Source organism: Siphateles boraxobius, unplaced genomic scaffold (genome assembly GCF_051911475.1).
Source record: "Siphateles boraxobius isolate OS27281-9 unplaced genomic scaffold, OSU_SipBor_1 66, whole genome shotgun sequence".
In the NCBI taxonomy this organism is placed as follows: Eukaryota; Metazoa; Chordata; class Actinopteri; order Cypriniformes; family Leuciscidae; genus Siphateles; species Siphateles boraxobius.
The window spans coordinates 18,836,599-18,860,980 of record NW_027509193.1 but is presented as its reverse complement, the minus strand read 5'-3'; the positions used below and the strand labels follow the sequence as shown (position 1 = coordinate 18,860,980).

Sequence of the window (24,382 nt, the reverse complement as noted above, 5' to 3'; positions counted from 1 at the left end):
ATAGAACTGTCGGCTCGAGACCGCAAAGGCTTCGCGGGTACATCAGTGAAGAGAAACGGGCGAGGTTGCGCGATCTTCTCCGATAAATTTACGTAAAATAATTTGGCCCGTCGTGAGGTTGACGTCTTTAATTTATTCTCACATTAAATCATCTGATTAATTACAACAATCGTGAACAATTTATATTTATAATTTATATCATTAGTAATTTACAGAGAGAGGCCCCCTGCCAGCAGAGTTCATTGTCAATGGAGGTAAGTTAAGAGCTTGTTGTTCTGAGGAAAAACTTTTGGCTAGTTCACCTTTTCTGTGTGCTTGTTAAGTTAACTTGGTTACCAACCGAATACAAATATCACGAAGTGTTCATAGACTGCCAAATTAAAACATTCATTAGCATAGTAAGAAAAGTAAGAGGCAATTATATCGACTGATGTTTAACTAACATTAACCTTATAAGGAGAACAGATAACTTATGTCGTATCACCAGGCGAAAGAAAATCCGCAGGCCTCATTTGACCAGATTTAATGTACAAAAAGTCACTTGGCACGTGTTGATAATTATATATAACATGAAAATGTATGTTGGGTTGTGTGTGTTATTTGTCATGTAATTATTGTCCATTTTCATACAGTGTAACTTTTACCCGTATGCATTGTAAAATAATAACTTTATTCCCTTTACATTAGCACATCATTCAGACATATTCATATAATTTTTTCCTGTGTTTAAGGTTAATAATGCTATGAAAAACAAAATCAATGTGGATACAAATGGAGCAAGAACGGTCTTTGATCGATTTCATAGTTCAGTTCCAGACTCCTACTTTTCCACCCACAAGCCTCAAGTGAGAAGACCTTCATACTGTCGTTTAAATTGTCAATACATATATTTTTAAAAGAAATAATACAATTATGATTTTAGAATATTGATTTGCCATTTTACCTTTCACCTATTCATCAAGGGAGGGTATGCAATTTGCTTGTATGTCTCAATGTATAGCTAAAATTAGAACGACTTTTAGCTGTTATTTAGATAAAGATGTCAGATATCAGGCTCCGCCTTAAAATACCGAATGATTTTGAATGTCTTTCTAAATATTGATGGGTATTTGTCGTTTTTGAAAATACTTTAAATGTATATATATATATATATATTATATCCTTTTTTATATGCCTTTTATCAACAAATGCTGTGTTCCTCAATTGCAGAATAATTTCAGTGACAGCAGATTCTTCAACTCGTTCTCGGACTGCACGTTGCAAGACTGCGCACCACTACCTTATACAGTTTGGCCAACTCAGGAAGACTGTAAATCAGTGGATTGGCCTCAAGTCATGCCTAATAACAGGTTATTTTCATTTTGACACATATTAACCCTCTGAGGTCTAAGGGGTTTTTGGGGGCCTGGAGGTGTTCTGACCTGCTCTGACATTTGTGCTTTTTTCAGTTATTTATAAACATGTTAATGGCAAAGCTGCAAATTCGCTCTATATAGCACAAACCGGGCTACCTTAATATGTGAGCAACATGTATGTACATGTTTGTATTTTTTAGAGAATAATGTTTATGTGTGGTTATTGAAAAAACTAAAACTTAAAGTGTCTGAAATAAGGCCACAAAACACATACTAAATATGTGTCCACAAGACGTTTGACTGATGAGTGTTGTTGCCTAGAATTTTTGCTTCAAAATGATCTGAAAATCATCCTGCCTAATCATTTACACAAAACAATACATTGATTTAAATTTTATAAGACACCTTTTGTTTGGAAAGACAATAAGCGTGGAGCCGTGTTCACACCTGAGAAGACAAAGGCCGGATAATGTGCCACATACATAATGAGCTGCATATTAATTAGCCCTTTCACACAGGTGTGTGACAGGGTCCCAAAGAATGCAAGGACAAAAGAAATGATCTATGTATACATATTTTACAATTAGAAATTGTAACCAATTACAAATAGGTTACAATTACAACAACAATTACAATTTTAACAATATTTCAAGTGTATTTCTTTGTAAAAAGTATACATTTTATCATACGTATTAAAAAAGGTAAGGATTCATTAGTTTGAATATTGGAACAAACACTATAATAACATCTTAGTTGATAATTAAAAATACCTACTTTATTTTTGACAAAACATCATACTATAGTATATTTAACTATGAGCAAAAATTGGTGAACAAAAGCGTACCTATTTAATGTGACAGTAGTCTTTTTTTACAGTCAAAACTTTATAATATATCCAAAACTAATCACAAAATCTTGTCTAAACATTCATATTTAGTCTGTAACATATTGTGTATGATATATTAGCATATGTGAATTTGCAGTTTGTTGCTTATACAGACATTTTATTTCAACATATTTCAGTCTATTTTTACTCATCTTAGTAGGCTATAGCAATATAGTTTGGGTGTGTTCATGTAAACATAACGTTTACTAATGTAGGTGCGAGAGTGAATGAACAGCACAGACACGCGCTGTATAACTAGTAAACAAAGCGCGCCTGTGCCGTTCATTCATCATTTAGCCTACACACAGACACGCAATTCATATTTAAACAGTCTTTTTGCGGTTTACAGTCAGACACTATTAAATATCGCGATTAGAACAAAGCACTTAAGAATAAATGACTTACTACATCAGCTGGATCCGTTGCTACTCGAAATGAAACTACCAGCACTTCTGGTACATTTTCCAGGGTTATTAGATAGTATTATTGCTCACGCTATGGATGGATACGCTGTCTACACAGCTCTAGTAAGATACTTACTAAACACAGATGTTTTATATAATCCAGCTGGTGGGCGTTGGCATGTTTGAATGGCTTGCTTTAGATCATTTGGGTTTGAATATCGCGCGCTCTCCGTGGGCGTGGCACATTAACGCGTAATCAGGTATAATGAGCTGGAAAGGAAAAGACTGACATCTCTCTCTTTTCATACAGATTACATAAACTGGGAATATTTGTTTTTTTATTAGAGGTGGGCATAGATTAATTTTTTAAATCTAGATTAATCTCACTGGAATCTTGGAATTAATCTAGATTAAAATGGCTCATTTGAATTCTGCCGAAGGCATTCAGAATATGTGTGCTACCCAAATAATGACTAAAAGTAAGTCTTTGAGAATAGTTCGCCTCGCGTAGGGATGTGAATTTCTGCCAAAAATGCCATTCGACAATAGAGGAGCAAAAGTCGAATATCGGTAAAAATAAAATAAATAAATAAATAAAACGCACAATTACAATGACAGAAAGGGAGGCCAATTTCATCTGTAGCGATTTGTCATCAAACAAACTGTTTATTAATTGAACAAGTAATATGTTTTCGTCTTTTTTTTTTAACATAGTAGGCTAATTGGAAGAAGAAAAAAACAATAAGCACGATGTAGCTACAGTCCGTTTTTGCATCGCCAAACCAGATGCTCGTTAGATTAAAAAATAATGTCATATGTCATAATGATTTTATGTGAACCTGCCTTTACCGGCAATAGCCTCCTCCTTTTTAAACAAATTAGTTTCAATCAATGTAAACTGTTCGTGTGACTATGCCCCTGCGCAATACACACACATTACCGCGGGATGGCGGGTGTTCATTTCATAAACTGTACACAATGGTAGCTTATTTAACCTGTTAACCTTTGCCAGTGCGCCGACGCTCTGAAGTTACCTGAATGAAATGAAATCGAATGTATCGTCCTGTGGAATCATTCATTTACCGACAGTTTACGAAGATGTTCAACTAATAAAGATCTTCATCGCTGGCAAAAATATGATGCATTTGCAGATTTGCTTTCACTAGACTAAACTGTAGCTCTTGGTGGTCTTAAATCTTCCTGTTACGACTCCGTGTCGAGTGTGATTGAACGCGCTTCAGTGATTCAGTGCGTGAGGAACTGAACAGAACTGATTCGCGAACCGATTTAGACAGATCTGCCAACTTGTTTGATGAAGTCTTTGAACAGAATCGACCCAAAAGAGTGATTCATTTGTAAATTGAGCATCGCTCATGCCCATAAAAAAGATACAGCGCGCTTGGAATAAACTCATTTAACAACATGTAAAGTAACGAGAGGAACGTCGCCCAACGTAACATGTAAAAGTATACACCTTGTGTCCCTGACAGGAAAATACCCTGCTGCGCGATTTGCGCGAAGATATAACGATATTCGAAAAAGCTATTTTATGATCCCAACCCAACTTTGAGAATAGATTAACGGCGATATTTTTTTTATCGCCCGATAAGAGTCTCACGTTAACGCAGCACGTTAATGCCGATAACGGCCCACCACTATTTTTTATATAAATTAATTCATTTAAAAGAAGAGAGTTCAAGCTTCATTATGGAAAAACACTCATGCCTGTATGACAAGTATTCGCGGAATTACAGTTAATTTTCGGACGCGTTTCAGAATGGACTTAACTGACAGAAGGCAGAACGCGCATCATGTTTGTTTTTCTTTATTTGGCGAAAAGCACAACACTTTGTTTTTATTGTGAGTATCCACAAAAAAAATAGACACTTATCAGGATCTAATGATGTACAACACTTAATATGTAAGATCAAAATCAACAGAGTATTTTGAGTTTCTTTTGCACTGATAAGAAAAAAAGCGAGCGCGCGATAGTCGACCTCAGAGGGTTAATAATACTATATTTGGAAGCCACTGTAAGTTATTAACTATAATAACAGTTAAAACTGTAATCCAAAAGGGGTTTGTTGTTAAATAGCAAGCAAGCAAGCCAATTTTATTTACCACTTTTCCAAACATATCAATGCAGTTCAAAGTGCTTTACAGGCAAGAAAGAAACAATAGATACAATAGTTAGTATATATATTTCTAAAAAAAATATAGACCCATTAAAATACAAGATTAAGAATGAAGTTTATGAGGATTAAAATATAAAATAAGTAACTTAAAATTAAGAAAAATATATAGAATTGTGCTTTTCGGACCGTTTATCAGTTTGGACCATCAATATCAGTGCAGCTTCCTGATCAAACGACACTGTTACTACACAGCGATAAGAGATCCAGTAAAGAAAGCATTTGAATTCGCCACTGAAGTAATAACATCGCTGCGAGATCTAGTGAGAAGCATTAAAATTTCTCCATTATTAACCATAGATCTCTATTAGATTAAACAGCGCTGACGTAGAAACCAGGAGAAACATTGTGCCATGAACGATCTAGTTAAAGGCTTTAACTTTGGATTTAATGTAGTAACACTAACTGTAACCATGGAAGTTTCGCAGGAATAGTAAAATGCTTTCGAGTACGTCACATCTTTTTCCAGCTCTTCAAAACTCAAATATTGTCATATTTAAATGTTATTTTTAATGGGATGACCGAAACATTATTAGTTCATCCTTCAAAGATTACCCCCATTTATAAAACTAAAAGTTTCAAGATGTAGGAAAACTCACACTTATTTCAAAATAAGTTTTTTTTTAATAAATAAGTTAAAAAAAAAATGATTAGAGATGTTGATCTACCTCAAAGTTGGCCTTGATTGTTCTGCGTTTACCCTTTTACATTGCACACATTTTGTAACATTTTATTTAAGTTCAAGAGTTTGTAAGTTAACACTTACTTTTTTAATCTTAATATAAGACATAAAGAAGATATTTTTGTTTACATTTTATTTAGTTTTTGACTGCTAAAACGAATATGATTTATTGTTTGCCTTAATAATGTGGATAAATAAAAACAACTTTGGTTTAAATTCAAACTTTTTTACTTGCTTTAAAAAAAAGGTTATAAAAAATGTCAATAATTATCGATACCGAATGATATGAAACATTATATCGTGATAATTCTTTTAGCTATATCGCACTGCCCTAAGTCAAGCCTGCTATTTATAAATGCATGCATTAATTTTTCTGTGTTGCTCAGACTGATAGAGAAATAGTCTTATTTTAACAATGTTCTTTACATAATAAAATGCTGTTTTGGTAATATTGTGCACATGAGCTTTAAAATTAAAATCAGAGTCAAAGACAACTAAATTTATCAGAACTTGGCTTGGGTTTAATCCCAGTATATTTAGTTTAGGGGTCAATTTCTCTTTCTGATCTGTGGATTCAATAACCAAAATTTCTATTTTATCTTGGTTGAGTTGTAAGATTTTTTTTTTGACATCCAGTCATTTATGTCCTGGATGCAATTTTCAAGTGATTCAATTTGCCCCAGTGTCATCAGGAGACACGGCTACATATAACTAATCTAATACTAATGTTTGTCCTGCATAGAAATCTGGTAGATGCCAGTAATTGTGGGAGTGAGGCTGATCTTTATGGATTAGTATCAGACATCTTGGAAGAACCAGATTCACTGGACCCATACTCCTCATGCATCTCAGAGAAGTAAGTCCCTCTTGATTTGTGTATCAGAAATTAACCTGTAATTCTAATTATTAATAATAAGAGGAAAATTGCTAATTTCTGATTCAAATGACTTGTAAACAATGTTTCATATAATTTTCTAAGGCTGCCAATGCAATTACCGATGCTCCACCAATGCCAATGCCCCACCGTAAGAAAATTTGTCGATCTAAAGTAACTTTGAGAGTAGGGCTGAAACGATTCCTCGAGTTACTCGAGTTACTCGATTACAAAAATTCCTCGAGGCAAGAATTCTGCCTCGAAGCCTCGTTAAATTCGTTAAATTCGCACTATACGTGCGGCGCAGGGATTTGATTGTTTCACACGGACCGTTTATTCACACGGACCTGTTCAGGAAGCATATATTTTGAATTTAGTCGGCGCGATGGCGGAGAATAAATTTGTAAATAAACGGCAGAAATTGTCTAAAGTGTGGGATCATTACACACTTAATTCACTTAATACACTTAACTTGCTGAAACAAGGTAACGTAGTCTAAGCCTATTGATGTTCGCTGATTTTAATCCAATACTGTATTTGTAGTGATGTCGTGATGCGGTTTGACTAGATATGATTTTTAGCTTTGATGACATTTTTAAGTAGTAAACGTAACTATCACGTTCAATTGCAAGAGAGAATAGCCTAAAAAAAGAACCCCCCCCCCCCCCCCCACACACACACACACACACACACACACAGCAATGCATCACATATGCTTAAACCTTTTATGTAGCCACGCAACAATCATTTCAGCATCCATTCACTGTACACACCGGGACGTGATGGAGGAACAAATATTGTATTGCAGTCTTTGCGAGACCTTGTTTGTATTTCACGTCTGCCAAATAGTTACAGACAACATCAAAAAATTTAAGTCCCCAGCCTGTTGGTTTTTAATAAAGAATCGGAGTACTAATTTTTCAGTTAAAACGCACAGAACAAAAAGTGCATCAGCTTTTACTGCGTGTTCAACAACAAGTCACGTTACAGCTCTTCTTCAGCGTTAAACTACCAGAATACACAAATATGCTTAGATGCTTAGTAGGGCTGTCACTTTACGTTCGAAAATCGATTGCACAATCGATCGGACCAAAAAACACAAGTTTCGAAAACGAAAATAGAGAATCGATTTTAACTGCCTTTTTTTTTAACCAAAAATGTTTTTTAGATAGACAGATCAATACAGTACACAGAACATGTAGGATGTTGGAAAATAACAATGTCTTTTCTGTTAACCAAATGCTGTTTAATATTCGCTATTACTTCAGTGCAAGTGAACAAGGGCGCCGTTATTTGTTGCTTAGTGACGTGTGTGTTCAAGCAAGCCAGAAATGCGCAGATTCTGCGCAATACGCTGTATTTAATATATCACGAGGACTCACGAGTTGCGTATTTGCGCTAAATCCACGCAGATTTGGCTTACACGAACTTCCCCAGCAAAGTGGGTAAACATAGAAACCTGCCAAATTGGCTCGTGATATGACAGCGTTACCCGCCAAGGTTAATTTTATCCGAATTTAACGGGTGTTAATTTCAATCCTTGAATGCTGCACTCCTGTTTGTCATTGTGCAAAAAACTTCACGCCAATAAATCATCAGAAATATTGCTGACTTGTGCGCGTCTCAAGCGCCCTCTTTACGTTCGTCCTAATGCCTGTTAGTTGTCCGTGGATTTGCCAATATTTGGTGTTGAAAATGGAAACGTCGTTAGACATGGAAAAATCGATTTTACAATCGATTCAATGAACACATATGTCTCAAAAATCGAACAGGATTTTTTCACAAAAGTGACAGCCCTAATGCTTAGAGTGGTTATATTATAACATCTTAAAGGAAAATTCACATATGAGATAGCTTTATAACTTGCATACTATATAACTTATAGTATAGAACTTATAACAGCTTTAACTGAAATAGACACAAGTTTAATATAACTATTCTGTTAATAAAACACACACAAAAATTAATCGATCGATTAAGTGCTAGATTAATCGATTACAAAAAGAATCGATAGCTGCAGCAATATTTGAGAGTTCAAAATTAAGCGCTCCAACCCATATTCAGTGTGTAAATTGAATACAGAAAAGATCTGTGTACTTGTATCTAAACTTTAAAGGGGACTCAAACCTCTTTTAAATTGTGATATTGTTTCTTAGTCTACATTACACTACATACTACTACTACTACTAATAATAATAATAATAATGCTATAACATTATTCCTATGACAGTAATAGCCATTAATTGTAAAACAAATTAACTGAAAAATAAATAGTTTTGTCTAGGGATGTCCTGATACCACTTTTTTTCACTTCCGATACTGATACCGATGCCGCAGCTTTGGCTATTTGTGATACCGATATTAATCCGTTATTTTAATTTTATTCTATTTTATTCTTGAACCAATACTAGGCCTAATAAAATATATGGAAGCACTTTGCTCAATTAGCAACCTAAAAACATCTCACTCAAATGTAGAACAAATACTTCTCCAGTATATAGTCCACAACAACAGTTGATTATGAAAGACTGCCACAAAAAAAAAATACAGGCTGGCAGGCCTTCAGTAGGCTACTTAAAGCTACCAACAGATTTAAAGTTAATCATTAACGAGCTTTAAAATAACCCATTGATCGTAAAACGAAAAATTAACGGTTGTTGTATTTTTAAAACGCAAAGGTGAACACCAACATTTTAATTTGAACTGTATGCACACCAAAAGCTGCGCAAAAAAATAAATATTGACATAAGTTATATATAAATAAGTTATTTTCTGTATTACCAGAAATGATAGAGTATTTTAAGTTGTTTCCACTGTTGAAAGGAAAACGGAAGTGTTCGCGCCCACGCTCCGTGCCATGCAGTGCGTGGTCCACACTCTGCACAAACCCTTGCTTGGATATGCGTCAAAATCCTGTGTAGCACAGTTTACAGCCTACGGTAAACTGAGGAGACGGATTGCAAAACCGTGTTTATAGTACACTGAAGGTAGTGGGATGGATTGTCTGTTGAGAGTTTAGGGGGCACGTCAGCCAGAGATATGCGTGTGTGTGTGTGTGTGTGTGTGTGTGTGTGTGTGTGTGTGTGTGTGTGTGTGTGTGTGTGTGTGTGTGTGTGTGTGTGTGTGTGTGTGTGTGTGTGAGTGAGTGAGACAGACAGACTATTCTGCCTGCTGAACAGAGGGTCGCCGAAAGAAGGATCTGAAGTGCCGGTGTTTCGGCTACAAAAACCCGCCAAACTGATCCGAAACCAGCCCAATTTTTATCCACCCGCCCAAACCCATTTTTTGCCCGCAAAATAGATTGCAAAACCGCCCAGTATGCGCCGCTTAATTGGATGTTGCAGCAAGGGAAATGCTATATTCAAGCATTGTTCAAGCAAGGTATCGGATCATATTTTTTCTCCGATCTCTGATCTAGCGTCCTGGGCCAGTATCGGCACGATACCGATGCTGCGGATCGGATCGGGACATCCCTAGTTTTGTCCTAATTTCTACAAGAATACATAATAAAAATACATACAAGAGATAAACCTGTGAGCTTTTATTTAGACGGAAACTGCAGTCAAGCTTTTATTTTGGCGGAAAACAAGCTTACAAACCATTACCGATCTTTAAAAATAATGCGTAACTGTTCCCAAATGCACGTTAAACTCACTGCATTCATTCACTGTGAACTGAGACGCTGATAACGTGCTGATCGCGTGAGCGAAGTGCGAACTTCTCTTTGCACAGGCCAAACTGACAGGCTTTTGATAAGCCTTATTGCCATTCGATTGCGCTTTCGATCCCAATCAGTAGTGGTGGAACGGATCACAAAATTCACGGTTCGAATCATTTTTTGGATCAGTAAAAAAAAAAAAGAGAAAAAAAATATACCGTATATGTGTATATCTATCTATATATATATATATATATTATATATTAGGCATGCTCCGATCAGGATTTTTGCCGCCGATACCGATAGCCGATTTCTTAAGGAGATCCCCCCCCCCCTTCTATGTAAAGCGCTTTGAGTACGCAGAAAAGCGCTATATAAATGTAACAAATTATTATCATTATTATTACTTATGATATTACCGAGAGAATACTTGCCGAGACGGGTATTTAGACATAATTTTGTGTTTTGTGTCTGTTCAAGGGCAGGGAAACGCGAAAGAGGAATCAATTAGGTGTTCGAGCGCTGTCTGAAATGCGTCTCTCTCTCTCTTTCTCTCTATCTCTCTGCGTGAGCACGCTTCGAGTGTGCGCAACTGGGAGCACGGATAGCGCGAGTCCCGATTTTTGCCGATGTTTGAAATTGTTTGAATGTGTAAATTGGCAAGACAAAACACGTCCAAATTATAAACTTTCACTCTTTGATGTTTAAATTTAGCACTTAATCCGTGAATCACATGCGTGCCGAACCGTGTGGCCTGAAACGTACGGATCACAGATCAAGAGCAATCCGTTCCACCCCTACCAATTATTAGTCGTGCATTGTTGTTTGAGCTGCGTGCGCTGAATGAACACCGGCAAACTGGAGTACTTTGCTAGCGCGTTATTTAACAAAGAAACGCATCCTATATGAGATGAATCAGATATATACAAAATAAACATAATATTACAAATTATATCTGCACAAAATTACGCAAATGCTCAAGTGAACTTGAACTAAGTTACGTGCTATTCAGAATGTGTGACTCATGTTGTGGATGCGCTCTTCCTAGAGCAACGAAATGAAACACGGCAACTAAAACAAAATAATTCACTATGTTTTATTACAATATTGTTCTCTTTATAATGTTATGTAATATGTCCCAATCCCAATATGGATTATGTAATATGTCCCAATCCAGTCCCAATCATAGTCATTATTAGTTGTGCATTGCTGTTTGAACCGCATGTGCTAAAGCTGAAGATAATCACCATCCAATCATCATCGTTTTACTACAGCGCTAATTCTTAACCACATGCATCCTATATAAGATAAATCAGAGACCAACTTGGCTTGCTACGATAGTGGGTGTTACCGGTGTTACAAGGTGTTCAGTCACAACACCGGTTTCATCACTTGCCCACTGCGGCGCCGCAAAAAAAAAAAGTTAAATATATAAAATTAAAAATATTTTACGCAGTTATGCAGTATCTGTTAAGTCCTGCCTATTACACACACACACACACACACACACACACACACACACACACACACACACACACACACACACACACACACACACACACACACACACACACACACATACACACACACACACACACACGGGTCAGTATCGAGTTCTCTTTTGGGCTTGAACAAACCTTAACACACACAAATTATGCCAAAATGTCAGTTTTGTCGGGTGTCCTCATAAGAGCTGTCTTAAATGATTTAAATAAAGTCTAAAATGAACGTAGAAATTTGTGAGAAAATAGGACGCGTGTCAGATCATGTCTCTGTCCGTAGCGGCTGGTCTTAAAGTGTCATTAATGTTAATCAAAGAACAAAGGTAAGTCAGTAAATGACTCACTCAGACCTGGTGCCAGGAGGATTATTATACCGGCAGCCTAATAATCATGAATGCACTCCGCTATCTTTTATCACATCTCCGGCGAACGGCTTCTTCACGCAAAAGAAAAACTCCATGAAGCGCAGTGAAATTCAGCGACCTAAGGCGTTTCCTTATGATCGAGGTTGTTCGTTAACTTCATTAAATATGTGCATTTCAAACGAACTCTAAGCGCATGCGAGACTGCTGCGAGTAGTCAAACTTTATTAATGAAACACAAAATCAGAGGGAATAATTCTTTAATATATTATTATTTATTTTATTTATTTACCGGTTGGCCGGTCAACGCGCTAACAGACAGGACCGAGCAGGTAATATTTAATATGAAACAAAGTCTCAACTTTCAAATTTGGTCAGTTAAGAAAATTAAAATATAAAAATAAAGAAAATTAAACAATAAATAGGCTAATACCGTTTTGTGGCTCTTTAATGTGTCGTGACAGATTGCCTCAGTTCAGCCAAGTTCAAATCCACCGACGTTAATCTACTAACTTTCCTGACTGCTTTGTCGGACAAAAATGGTGGATTTTGATTGGTCAGATCGCATGTCAATCAAACTCCCTGCGAAGGATGAATTGACGCTAATTTATAAGTGAAAGGGAAGTGCACACTGCCGCACCAGCTTTTTATAAGCGATGTAAAAAAGATTTAGTTTCGTTTTCAAATTAGCGCCAATTCAGGGCAAAATAACAAAACAGTTATGCTCCGCACGACCGCACCATTATGCATGCCCGTGCAAACGCGCGTATTTTACATTTGCCTTTAAATTAGCGACTAGTGACTAGTGGGAAAATATCCTCACCGTCACATTCCTAGCATTGATTTATAAATGATTTACCTTACAAATCTGTTGAAATGGCGCACATTGCGTTATAAGATTAACGTTATATGCAACCCAAACTCAGCATATGCAGAGATGGAGTTTGAGACGTGCTCCACGCATGTAAATGATAACAGTTCGTGTGGAGCAAAATCTGAATGGAGCTGCTCTGAGATGCACACATGGTGCAATAGGCACGAAATTTGACGCAGGTGGCCGTCTCGTAATTCTCCATGCAGGACAAACCCTGATGACTTTTGGTTGTTTCAAATCATATAAATGACCGTACAGCTTAAAAAATGAGCGTATGTTAAACAATTTATTGTTTTGTGTTAATGTGTTATGTTAGTTTTAGTAATTTTATAATTTAATCCAAACATCCAGCAGCTTTCTTTAAGCTTGTTGCATGAATGATGCATAACAAATTTGAGATGCATAACTTTTTGTTGTTTAACTGTTTTTAGCAGGCTACCATCTAGTCTGAAAGGTGTCTGGTCTCCAAAGTTAACAAGAGAGGATAGCATGCAGTACTTCAATAATGATATGCAGATGCCACCCATTTCTGGATTCCCATCAAACCAGACTTGTCCTAAACCCATGACCAATGTCTGTCCTCAGACAGGAGGCAGAGAATCTCATCAGTGGGCTCAACTTCAGAATTACAATGGTTTTGATGCTTGTTCCCCTCCCTGTAATTTCACCTCCTGTAATGGAGAGGCTAATGCATATTCTCCACAAGATTTCCCTCGCCCCCCAGGCCTGAACACCCCCCCAGCGTTAAGCTCTAACCTTTACCAGACCAGGGCAAGTAAACCTGAGCATATTACACCAGAGAAGGATGAAGGATACCGCAGCACCACTAACTGCCTGTCTGATTATATAAGCACTGTCAACAACTACTGCTGCCCTCCACAAAAAATGGACGACTCCTATTTCAGTTCATCTCATGAATTTTCATCTTTGAGCAAAGATAAAATGAGAAACTCCCAATCTTTCTCTGTGCAGGATGTCAGTAAACTGGCCTTTCTCTTGGCAGAGCAGGATATGAACTACTGCAGAGAATCGAACAGGCTTTTAACACAGAGGAATCCAGAGGAAATCATGGCAGACCAGAAGAGTCATTCTTTTCAAAGGATGTCAGAGCTTATTACTCAAACACCAAATTTTAAGAGAGAGGTCACCCGCAACCATTTGGAGCAAAAAGGATCTAAAGCGGAGGATCTAAAGACTATTTTACAAAATCATTATACTACAAATGAATTTTCAGGGTTTGTGCAACCTAAACCTAAACCTTTTTCACCTACCGTCGTACCTCCAACTTTGCACCCAAACAAAGATGCCTTTCTGATAGGAAGCAGCACTGCTCAAACTGGTGTAAAGCAGTTCCAGCCTGTCCAGTCAAACCATTATCAAATCCAAGCTAACATTTCAGCAAAGACCAACAGCAACAATGGATCACAGGGGTTTGCAAAGCTCACATCCACGTCTGGAGCTTTTCCATTACATCCTTCTCAACAGTTGTTCCGGGCTGCAGCGAGAGTCCCGGCTGATTTGAGTCAAGGGAATGCAGTTAATCGACATGGTGCAATAGGCCAGGTCAGTTTTGAAAGTTTTAGGAAGAAAGCAGGAAATGTGGACATTACAGATTTTGACCTCCAGCTAGATAACAACAGGTCGTCGGCGGGCCTCATGGTCGATGGGCATTTTAGTCAGCGATTAAGCATGAAACCCACAGTTCCTGGTTTCCTGAAAGAAGCAGACAAAAAACCAGGACTCCTGCAGAGTCCATACCAGGGGCTGGGCAGTATGTACGGAGGACAAATGAGATACAATGGAACTAGTTCAAACTCAGCCAAAGCAACACCATCACAGCATTTCCCTTTCCTATATCAGACGGGTGATCCCAGAAAAAGTGAATACCAACCAATTCAGTCACAACTCCCACTGCCCTACTGCTCTGTGTCCCTCAACGACAGGAATGAACGTCTGCCTGCTGAAGATATTTCACCCTTCAGCCCCTATCTACAAGAATACATTGGGCTGAGCCAAGCATCAGGATATGGGTCGTTCTCTGGGTTTCTATCTGCCATGACTTTGCCTAAGTTTGGCAAGGCACTCGGAAGCCCCAACAGTCAACTACACTTTTACTTGGAGGAATGTTACGAGCAGTGGAGGATGCTGGAAAGAGAGAGAAAGAATGTAAGTGTGATGTTCTTGAGACATGAGGATATTCATGTATTTCATTCATTAATTTTCAAGTATTATAGCCAAACCAGAGCATTTTTTAAAGAAAATAATTTATGGATTACTTTATCACTGCTTCTGTCTTGGTGAATCATGTTATTAAATTACCATGTAGTTTGCATACTGATCTATATTTGTTTCATAACCAGTCTGAGGTAAGAAACTAATGTAATATGGTATTCTTTCTGACAGGCAGAAGCTGTTCTTACAAAGACTTACCCAGGAAAATGTGTGTCCATGATGACCAATAGCGTTTTACCCAAAATGCCTCCAAACCCATCCAGAGTGGACAGGCTCATTGTAGACCAGCTGCGTGAACAGGCCAGGGTCAGCTTTCTGTCTAATATTTTTCATAAAACTCTAGCTAAGGGTTTTCAAACAGTGGCCCACAAGAAGGTGCTAAGCGTGTCTGCCGAAAAAGTGTAAAAATGTAAATAAAATAATAATACATAAATAAATAAAAATATTTTATGTAAAATATTATTACTGTTATACTGTACCTTCAAAAATCATGAAATCATGAAAGAATAATCACAATGATTTTATTCTGCTGGCATCCATAGTTTTATGTTGTCTTCAGGTTTTGAAACATTATATCAAACATGGTGGGTAGAAAAAAAGAAACTTTGTCAACTTAATAGAATGTAAAAATTTTACACATATGTATATTTTTATTTTGTATTGACTGTATGTGTATATATATATATATATATATATATATATATATATTAGAGCTGCACGATGTATCGTTTTAGCATCGATATCGTGATGTGCGCATCCACGATAGTCACATCACAGGATGTGCGATGTAATATAGGGTTTGTAGTTGATCCGTGATCCGTACAAGGTAGCTGTTCCCCGGTTCGGAATGCATGTGATTCACAGATTAATTGCAAAGTTTAACCATCATAGAGTGAGTTCATCATTTGCATGTGTTTTTATGTCCTGTCCGTTTAAACATCATTCGTCTTAAAGTGACAGCAGCCCATATACCCGCAGCTGTTTGTGTCACCACAGTTAATCAAACAACAAAAGATAAAAGTACTGCTGTAGCTTAAACAAAGATAAACTGAATTAATTATATGAATCATTTTTAATTTATACAGTGAAGACTATGCAGATGCACTTCTCTACAAAATTACCCCTATCATCCTGGAATGATTAATTCTTTACAAAAAGAGCCATTCAAATCATAACGAGAAATTGTTTTTATATCGGAATATGTATCGCAGGAAAACAAAATATCACAATGTCAGTTTTTTCCAATATCGTGCAGCCCTAATATATATATATATTTGAAGACATCAAAAATGTCCTTTACAAGGGATCATCATATTTGGGGGTACATGGGATGAAAATGTTTTCTTTTTTAACCCTGATCTTATGTTCTAGAGTTAAATGGACATTGATTTAGACTATAGTTACAGATGAGATGTATCTTCCATTTTATAATGCAAAATTGCCTTGTGTTTGTAGGTGGCAGGTTTGCTAGGCAAGATGGAACAGTTAAGGAGTTTTCCGTTTCATGCTAATATCAGCTCAGCATTGGACAGGCATCTCGAGGTCATCTACATCACTCAGGCACGCCGCAAGGATGAATTCATTAATGCTAACAGCAGACAGAGGCAGCCGGCGGCCTTCTTTAGAGAGGACAGGGGTTAGTAAAAATGCACTATAACAAAAAGCAGGAAGTACACATTTTGTGTAAACTAGTGTGAAGCCACAATCCTAAGAAAGTGGAAGATGACAGGGCCTGCAAATGGTATTTACTACTCAACCTGTTGCTTTGTTAGCGTAGGTGTATCTTGTGCCTATATAAAGTGTATTACAAGGTGAAAGACATAAAATAATAAAAGGTAATGGAAATAAAATAATCCCAACCTATTACTGTGCGTTCACACCGCTGCCGGCGAGAAGCAGCGCGGTGCATCTTGGACGGTGTGGGCGTCGAGGAGAGTCAGGTCAACTTCATGGTAATGAGCTATGACGCGGTTCGGCGGCAACACTTGAGATGATTCCAGAGAACGCAGTCTTGTAAACTTTGGTTCCGACCACATTAGTTCCCAAGCAAAATGGAGGAGAGGTTGATCATGTGTATTTGATAAGGCGGTGCACAACACTGTTTATAGGCAACATTTTCTCGCTAGAACGCTTGTTTTTCAGTGGGAATGCAAATTAGACTAGCACTTAACCATGAACACAAAAGCCACAACACATAAATGGCTTTTAATTGGTTTATTTTGTTAGCAAACATGTCCGTATAATTGTTAAGTTCTTTCCATCGATCAATTTCTTCCTTTCACATTTAAAGGATTCCATAAGGTTAACTTACTACTTGTGGTCAGTCTGCACAAATAACGATCAACATACTTGTTTGCTTTGCGGCCCCTTTAAACAAAGTTTAAAAAAAGACCAAGCGTCCATGAATCTTTCTATGTTGTGTTGGCAGGGCAGCCAGAGCGAAATTTGACGCTATCGCTGGTGGCGGTGTGAACGCACAATTATATTATACAATATCATGTTCAGTTCATTTGCAGTATTTGCTGATGATATTTTTGATGAGTAGATTCAACACACACTCTTTTCCTTATCACACTATTTATTTTGTATTTCAAATCTCACAGAGATACTTCTGCTGGCTTCTGCAGTTAAGGACATGTGCGGCAGCACCAGAAAGGCCCGAACTGCACTCTGGTGTGCATTACAAATGACTTTGCCTAAAACAAGCAATTACCTTGAGGAGGGACACGTGAAAGGTGCCTGCTCCCCTTTTGGCCCAGACAATCCTGAGCAGAGCAGCTTGGAGAGAGTACTGACTACCCTGTGATCACTTTCTGGCAGGTATACAGTCTTTGTGTGTGTGCGCGCGTTTCCGACACAAAGTAGCATCAATCTAACCTGTACAAAAAGGCATAAGAGGTGATAGGATTGCATTTTTAGAGGAATGAATGAGTTATTTAAGTTATTCCACTACAGTGATACATTAGGCTCAGTTGTGGGCAGCAGATGGAATTCTTAGTTCATTAATATTTATCAGTCTTCTGTGAAAATCACCAATCAGATTATAATCAAATTCTCCAAAATACATGGAATTATGGCAGTAAGATCAATATTGAGCTATTTGTCCTAGGACCCCAGAAGAGCTGCCAGTAAAAACAAGGCGTTTTGAGAGAGTATGAAAGTTTGATTCAACAACTGTCAAAGAAAGAGAGATGAAATCAGAAGGACCTTTTAACTGTCTAATGTTGATAATGGTACAGAATGTGCAGCAAGAGTAAGGTCTGTGGCTTTGGAGGATAATGGGATATTTTTGCCCAGTTGACAGAAATTTATAAATAGTTACATAGGAAACAAAAAAGTGTTAACGATTTTTTGTCAGTTTAATTAGTGTCTCCTACAACCTATACAAAATACTCAGCTAATTTTAGGTCCGCTGCTACACACATTCACAAAATCAAAAACAGTATTTATGAACAGCAGGACGTGTTCTAGTTTTCCTGTTATTATTTACTTATTTATTTGTGCATGATCTTCTTGATGTCAGCACTTGGTTTTTAGTGGTCTCACTGAATAAGCAATGATAATCACAATTCTCTTCTAAATCTGTCTTTTGTTTTCGGAAAATCTGAACGTGATTTTATTTATTTGCAATTTATCTAAATTCTGAATTGAACTCAAGATATCAGTCACTATTTTTCAGTATGTGTATGTGGTCAATCTGTCTGCAATGTACAGTAACTCATTTGAGGATATATTGAGTTGCTGAGAGGAACATCATTCATAGACTGAAATAAATGATGTGAACAACCTGTTACTGGCAAATGTTAGACTGACATTGTTCATATGACGTGTGCTTGTACTGTTTTGTTTCATTGCCCTTGCTTTTGTTCAAGTTTAACAATTAAAATAACACAGCAGTGAAGTCCCAGAACTCAAAGACTGGTGCGTAAAACTACGGTTTATTTAATTAAACATTGATCCAAAATACAATGTTAATCAATTAATGTTGCCCCTAATTAAAAAAGCAGATCCCTGTCGTTATAAAATGAAACCACTTGTAAAATAATCCAGTAAAGCTGGTATATTTTTTCTGAATTTCTGTTCACTTGGAATAATTTACATTTTAAAAAAGTGTTGCCATCAACTCACCAAAAACAGCTGGTTGGCTAAATAATGAAAGCCATTTGTAAAAAAAGTCCCTTTCTCTCATTCAGTGCTGAAAATCCTAGGAAAATATATTTTTTCCTTAAATCAAGCAGTTTTGGCTTAACAGAATAAACATTACTGAAGAGTGTACCTCACTAGGTGGTTTCCATCATAAAATCATTTGGACGTCATTAAAGTTTTGACCCCTGAATATGGTCAAGAAACAGATTTGACCTTTACAACATTTAAATTGTATAGATGTAAAAAAAAACATGTGAGGTAAGCAAAGCAGTGTTTGGATAGATGAGAACAGATTGTACAACAGTTTAATCAGTCATCAGTATTCAAGAGTTAGAGCTCTTATTGCATAAATAGAAGATTGATAAAGATATTTTAACAGCTTTCAAGCAATCAGCAGTGACACCCAGATAATACAAACTATAGCGCCTGATGTTCCTTTTGGACAAACCGAATCTGTAGATAAAAAAAAAGCATCTACCATTGGCCTTGCAACATCCCATTTAAAAATCCCATTTGTAAAATTACATATGACACCAAGTGTATAATATAAAAAGGCAGAACTACATTCTCTGTGACTCAAGTTGACTGGTCACATTAGCCAAGAGTGAACACGATCATTTACACAGCTCAATTTATTGTACCAATTTTGGAATATTTTAGCGTACAAAATTTTAAATATTGTTGCTCTGATAAAAGAATTCTCAAATCACATGATCTTTCAAGCTAACAGACAATAAAGGTTTAAAGTTATCAGTTTGCTTACAGTGCAGACCATTGTAGTATCCGAGAGGGCAGTCTACAAGGTGTTGGCACAATATGTAGCAGCTTCAAATGAACAGTTGTCAACTGATAAAAATGCATAAACATACCCTTCTTGTATTAGGATCATCTCTTAGGTTCACTGCCCTACAATAAAAATAAACCACAACTGAGACAGAAACATCCACCACACCTAAAGTCCCTCTCTCCTATTCATTGGCAGTAATGTTTCTCCGTCTTTGGGTAGTCTCTGAGCCCTCTCCATATATTGCTACATGACAAGAAGGCTTCAGTTGGTTTCAGGTTGTTCTGAAAAAGCTTGTGAGCTGAATAAACAGATATATTTTTGTCTCTAAAGTAACTTTGTGTTAATCACTGGAGTGCTACTAAAAAGCAGAATATGGAAAACATATAAAACAGGTTCACAGGTTATTTGCAAGTCCCCCGAGGCAATAAGAAGAGGAATTATACTGTTTTAAGACAAGCATTTTGGTTATCTGCTGGTAAACGTTAAAGAGTAAATCTCATGGAAGTCCAGGTTGCTTTTCAATTTTTGCTTTCTATTTTTTTTTTTTTACACATATACATACATATATTTCGTCGTGCACATGATTACCTTAAAGGGTTAGTTCACCCAAAATGCAATTTGTCAATAACTCACCCTCATGTCGTTCCAAACCTGTAAGACTTTCTTTCATCTTCGCAACACAAAGTTCTTTTTGATGAAATATGAGACATTTCTGTCCCTCCATTGATAAACTGTTCCATTGACACAACTACCAATTTGACGCTTCATAAAGAGATCATAAAACTAATCCATATGAATCTGAAGTGACTCGATCGCTTTATACAATTACCATTGAATTTAGGCTTTTATTCACATTAACATCCATCAACTCACACATCAGTTGTGGTAAATTGACGCTCAAGCATGTTCACTTGACTTGCGAGAACCAATTAATTATCATGTTACACAGCACGTTTGAGCTTCAGCAAGAGGTTTGTTCTCAATCATGTGACACTGAAGACTCCTGTCTTCAGTGTCACATTGTTGTTCAGACATTCTAATCTCGGTTGAGCTTCTGTTAATGTTCCCTGATCAACGTTTATATGTGAATAAAATCCTAAATTCAATTCATCACAAAGCGGTCATATCACTTCAGATTCAAATTCATATGGATTAGTTTTACGATCTTTTTATGAACTTTTTGAAGCGTCAAAGTGTCATTTCTGTAGATGTCAATGGAGGGACAGAAGAAATGTCTCAGATTGCATCAAAAAGATCTTCATTTGTGTTCCAAAGATGAACAAAAATCTTAAGGGTTTGGAACGACATGAGGTTGAGTAATTGATGACAGAATTAACAATTTTGGGTGAACTATCCCTTTAGAAAGAGGGAGCAAAGTAGTCAAATCTAGTAGATTTTAGGGTTAAAATGTGACCTGAACATGTTTTTGACGGTTTTGTGCAATTTACCCTTGAATAAGTAGCACAGCAGCCAGCACCTGTAATAAATGAATGGGTAACAATACAATTATCACTCATTTTGTGATTAGTTTTGTACAAACCAAGAAAACAGCTCATTAGGCCTAACATTATCTTTCAATAAACAATATCAGACCCAAAATCGGAGATGGATGCATACATTGTTAGTTGGGACAGTGTCTGCTGAGGTCTCGTATAGTCTGCAAATGTTTTTCTATTTCCTCTCTATCTCTTGCGCTCTCCCTTCTGAGTGCGTTTCTTCTCTTTGTCCTTGCGCTCCTGCTTGACCAGCTTGTCTTTCTCGCGTTGCATCTTGTCCTGTTCTTTCTTCTTCTGTGCGTCCTCTCTGGCCTCGTCACGCTGCTGTTTGCGGCGGTTTAAAACATCCTCAACATTGGTGTTTTTGAACAGGGCTGGGGCTGGCAGTGAAGGGAACAGTTCATGATACAGATATTTAGTATAAGTAATGTAGATCATACTGCAGCTGTTCCTATAACGGTACTGGACACTAAACAAGTAATTTAAGCATTATCAAGATATACAAGGTATATATACTATACACTTTGAACATGACCAGACCAGAGATCTTCTCCTAGAGCGATAGTTTTTATTACAAAGGATACATTTTTCAATGGGTATTCCCATCACAACTTGTTCCTCCTCATCTTCAGTACAAAAGTTAAGGAAACTGCTTCACACTGGATCAGCTGAACCGTGAGCTTGAGAGATTAAGTGGTGATTTGTTCTCAACAGGGTGTCATGGAAATCATAGAACAAGTACAGAATACAATATATGTATTGAAAGGATATTCTTCCTCATCTGTTACATTAGCATACTGAGCCAGTAGAGCCTCTTTCCTCTTCTTGGATTCCTCTGACGACACCTTCTGTTTGACTACAATCTGTGCCTGCTTCTCTATCAGACTGGCAATGGCCTGAACCTCATCTGGAATTAGAAAAAACAAGACAATTTTGTCCAAACACAGTTTGCATCACTATTATTTTGTATTGTAAAATAATATAGATGGTATTATGAAAAGAATGACGACAAAAAATATTGTACAAAGATTCAACATCCAAGGGGCAAAAAGCTCAACGAGTGTGCTCAGCCACAAAAACATTCGCAAAAAGGAAGAAAAAGTTGCCACACCACAGCTCAGAAATCATTCAAATGTGATTTGATACTTAAAATTTAAAACAGCTATGCAGCTTTTTGATGCATTTTTTCAGGATTATTTGATAAATATAGTTTAAAAGAACAGCATGCATTTAAAATATAAAAATGTTAAATGTTATAAATATCTTTACTATCATGTCTGCTCAATTTAATGTGTCCTTGCTGAATAAAAGTATTAATATCTTTTTAAAAATGTATACAATTGAGGTTATATATATATATATAGCATGGAGACAAATGCACCACACTTGCAGTTTTAAGCTGCTATATGGGGCCAATGTGATTCAACTTCGCTAAAGTCAGCTCTTACCCTCTGCCTGATTCATCGCTGCAGATCTGCTGCTACACTCAGTCCACTGTTTTAGGATCTGCTGGCAAACCTCATCCAGTGTGTCTTCTTCCTGTGAGAATAAAGTGACCCCTGTTTACCAATGTAAGTGTAAAACGTTCATGCAAAAGACTATTTTAATAATTACACTGACTTCCCACCATAACACAGATCTATGCACAGACCTTACGCAAACGTAAGCTTTTTTATCAATTTTCATAATAGTTCAAATAAAACAATAAAAAAATATATTTACAACATACAAGCGTATTTTGGGTTTGCGATAAGTTTGTCAACAATACTTAAAGTTGACAATATTCACAACAGCACAGGGACTCGTGTGAAAGATCTTGACAGCTGAATTGAGCGTGCAAGTGTCATGCGCGTGCACTGACCAGAAAAGCGGAGAGAATGCCCTGAAGAGCATCCTTCTGCTCTTCATCATTTTCCTCTTCCTGAAGCACTCCGACAATATATGCTCCGTAAACTTCTCGGTCTACTTCAAGGGAGTCCAACCGCTCGTTCAACCAGTTTTCAAACTCCCCGGCGATTTGTTCGGGCGCCGCCATCTTGCCTGGCTGGGGTCCTGGTGTTGTTGAGGAGGGATATCCGCTCAGAATGCCAGACACAAATGCGGTACACTAGCTTTCAATAGAAGCATCGATACACATACTTTTCAATGCGAAATAATTAGCTAAATATTTCACTATTAACATGTAATATTTGCTTTTTGACATAGATTAAATGCTCACAACTTTAAACGCATCGGTAGGATTTCAGGATTAGGCCTTTGTTCAATTAGGGCATTTAAGTAGCTTTTATAAACGTGCCTTGCATCTTGAGACAAAACAATGGCACTTACATATTTTAAGATGTGTCAGTGCATGTTGCTTTCATTTAAAACAGCTCAAACATTCATTTTAGTCTGAGACTAGGGTTAAGCTTTGTCTGTGAAACCGGGGGATCATGTTTTAAACACGTTTTATTTGTATATGCCTATTGCACACGTCCTGTGTAAGCAACATGAAAACAATCCAGTTGATTTTAAAAACCAAAACTCACCACTAGAGGACAGTAGGCGCCAATGTACTACTTTACTGGTGACTGAAGTCACAGGTGCTTGTCCGGATCCAGGTAAAGAACTGTTGGATTCTAGCTATATTTTCTTTTCACTTGGGAATGTTAATAAGGGTTAAAACAATGGTCTATAAAGGCATCATTGTATGGTGTGCATGTGTTTGCTCAATGAACTATATAGGCTGTGCATGTAGGTCTGCATAAAAGTGTGTTCATGCTTAACAGTATAAAGCCTACTGTCGCATATTTGATACATGGATTTCTAAGGTCTCTAAAATATCAACACGATCAAAACTTTGCTGAAAAACCTGGAGTACACAATCTACAACGTGCTTCTGCCCTCTGATTAATAGGTCATACTTTTTTGTAGCCAAGTAGGTAAAAGGCCT

General features: G+C 37.1%; 2 protein-coding genes across 4 annotated transcripts; one reads left to right on the top strand and one right to left on the bottom strand.

The window, feature by feature from the left end:
• Positions 1 to 116: 116 nt before the first annotated feature.
• On the top strand, positions 117 to 18,931 carry moto (minamoto). 3 transcript variants are annotated; one of them, XM_077212690.1, is made up of 8 exons: positions 117 to 254; positions 732 to 845; positions 1,210 to 1,349; positions 6,262 to 6,375; positions 13,224 to 14,955; positions 15,193 to 15,327; positions 16,477 to 16,657; positions 17,625 to 18,931. In XM_077212690.1, exons 1-8 carry the CDS (start codon positions 249 to 251, stop codon positions 17,825 to 17,827), a joined length of 2,625 nt encoding a protein of 874 aa, XP_077068805.1. In that variant the 5' UTR covers positions 117 to 248; the 3' UTR covers positions 17,828 to 18,931. The 3 variants fall into 3 exon arrangements, with proteins under 3 accessions (XP_077068805.1, XP_077068804.1, XP_077068806.1); XM_077212689.1 differs by having other exon boundaries at positions 13,221 to 14,955; positions 17,625 to 18,809; XM_077212691.1 differs by lacking the exon at positions 732 to 845 and having other exon boundaries at positions 119 to 254; positions 13,221 to 14,955; positions 17,625 to 18,809.
• Positions 18,932 to 18,940: 9 nt separating this feature from the next.
• Positions 18,941 to 23,502, bottom strand: ccdc43 (coiled-coil domain containing 43). The gene is made up of 5 exons (XM_077212706.1): positions 23,312 to 23,502; positions 22,899 to 22,989; positions 22,222 to 22,357; positions 22,035 to 22,081; positions 18,941 to 21,824 (listed from the first exon to the last, which is right to left on the bottom strand). The coding sequence occupies exons 1-5, from the start codon at positions 23,483 to 23,485 to the stop codon at positions 21,637 to 21,639; spliced, it is 636 nt and encodes a 211-aa protein (XP_077068821.1). The 5' UTR covers positions 23,486 to 23,502; the 3' UTR covers positions 18,941 to 21,636.
• Between the last annotated feature and the right edge of the window lie 880 nt (positions 23,503 to 24,382).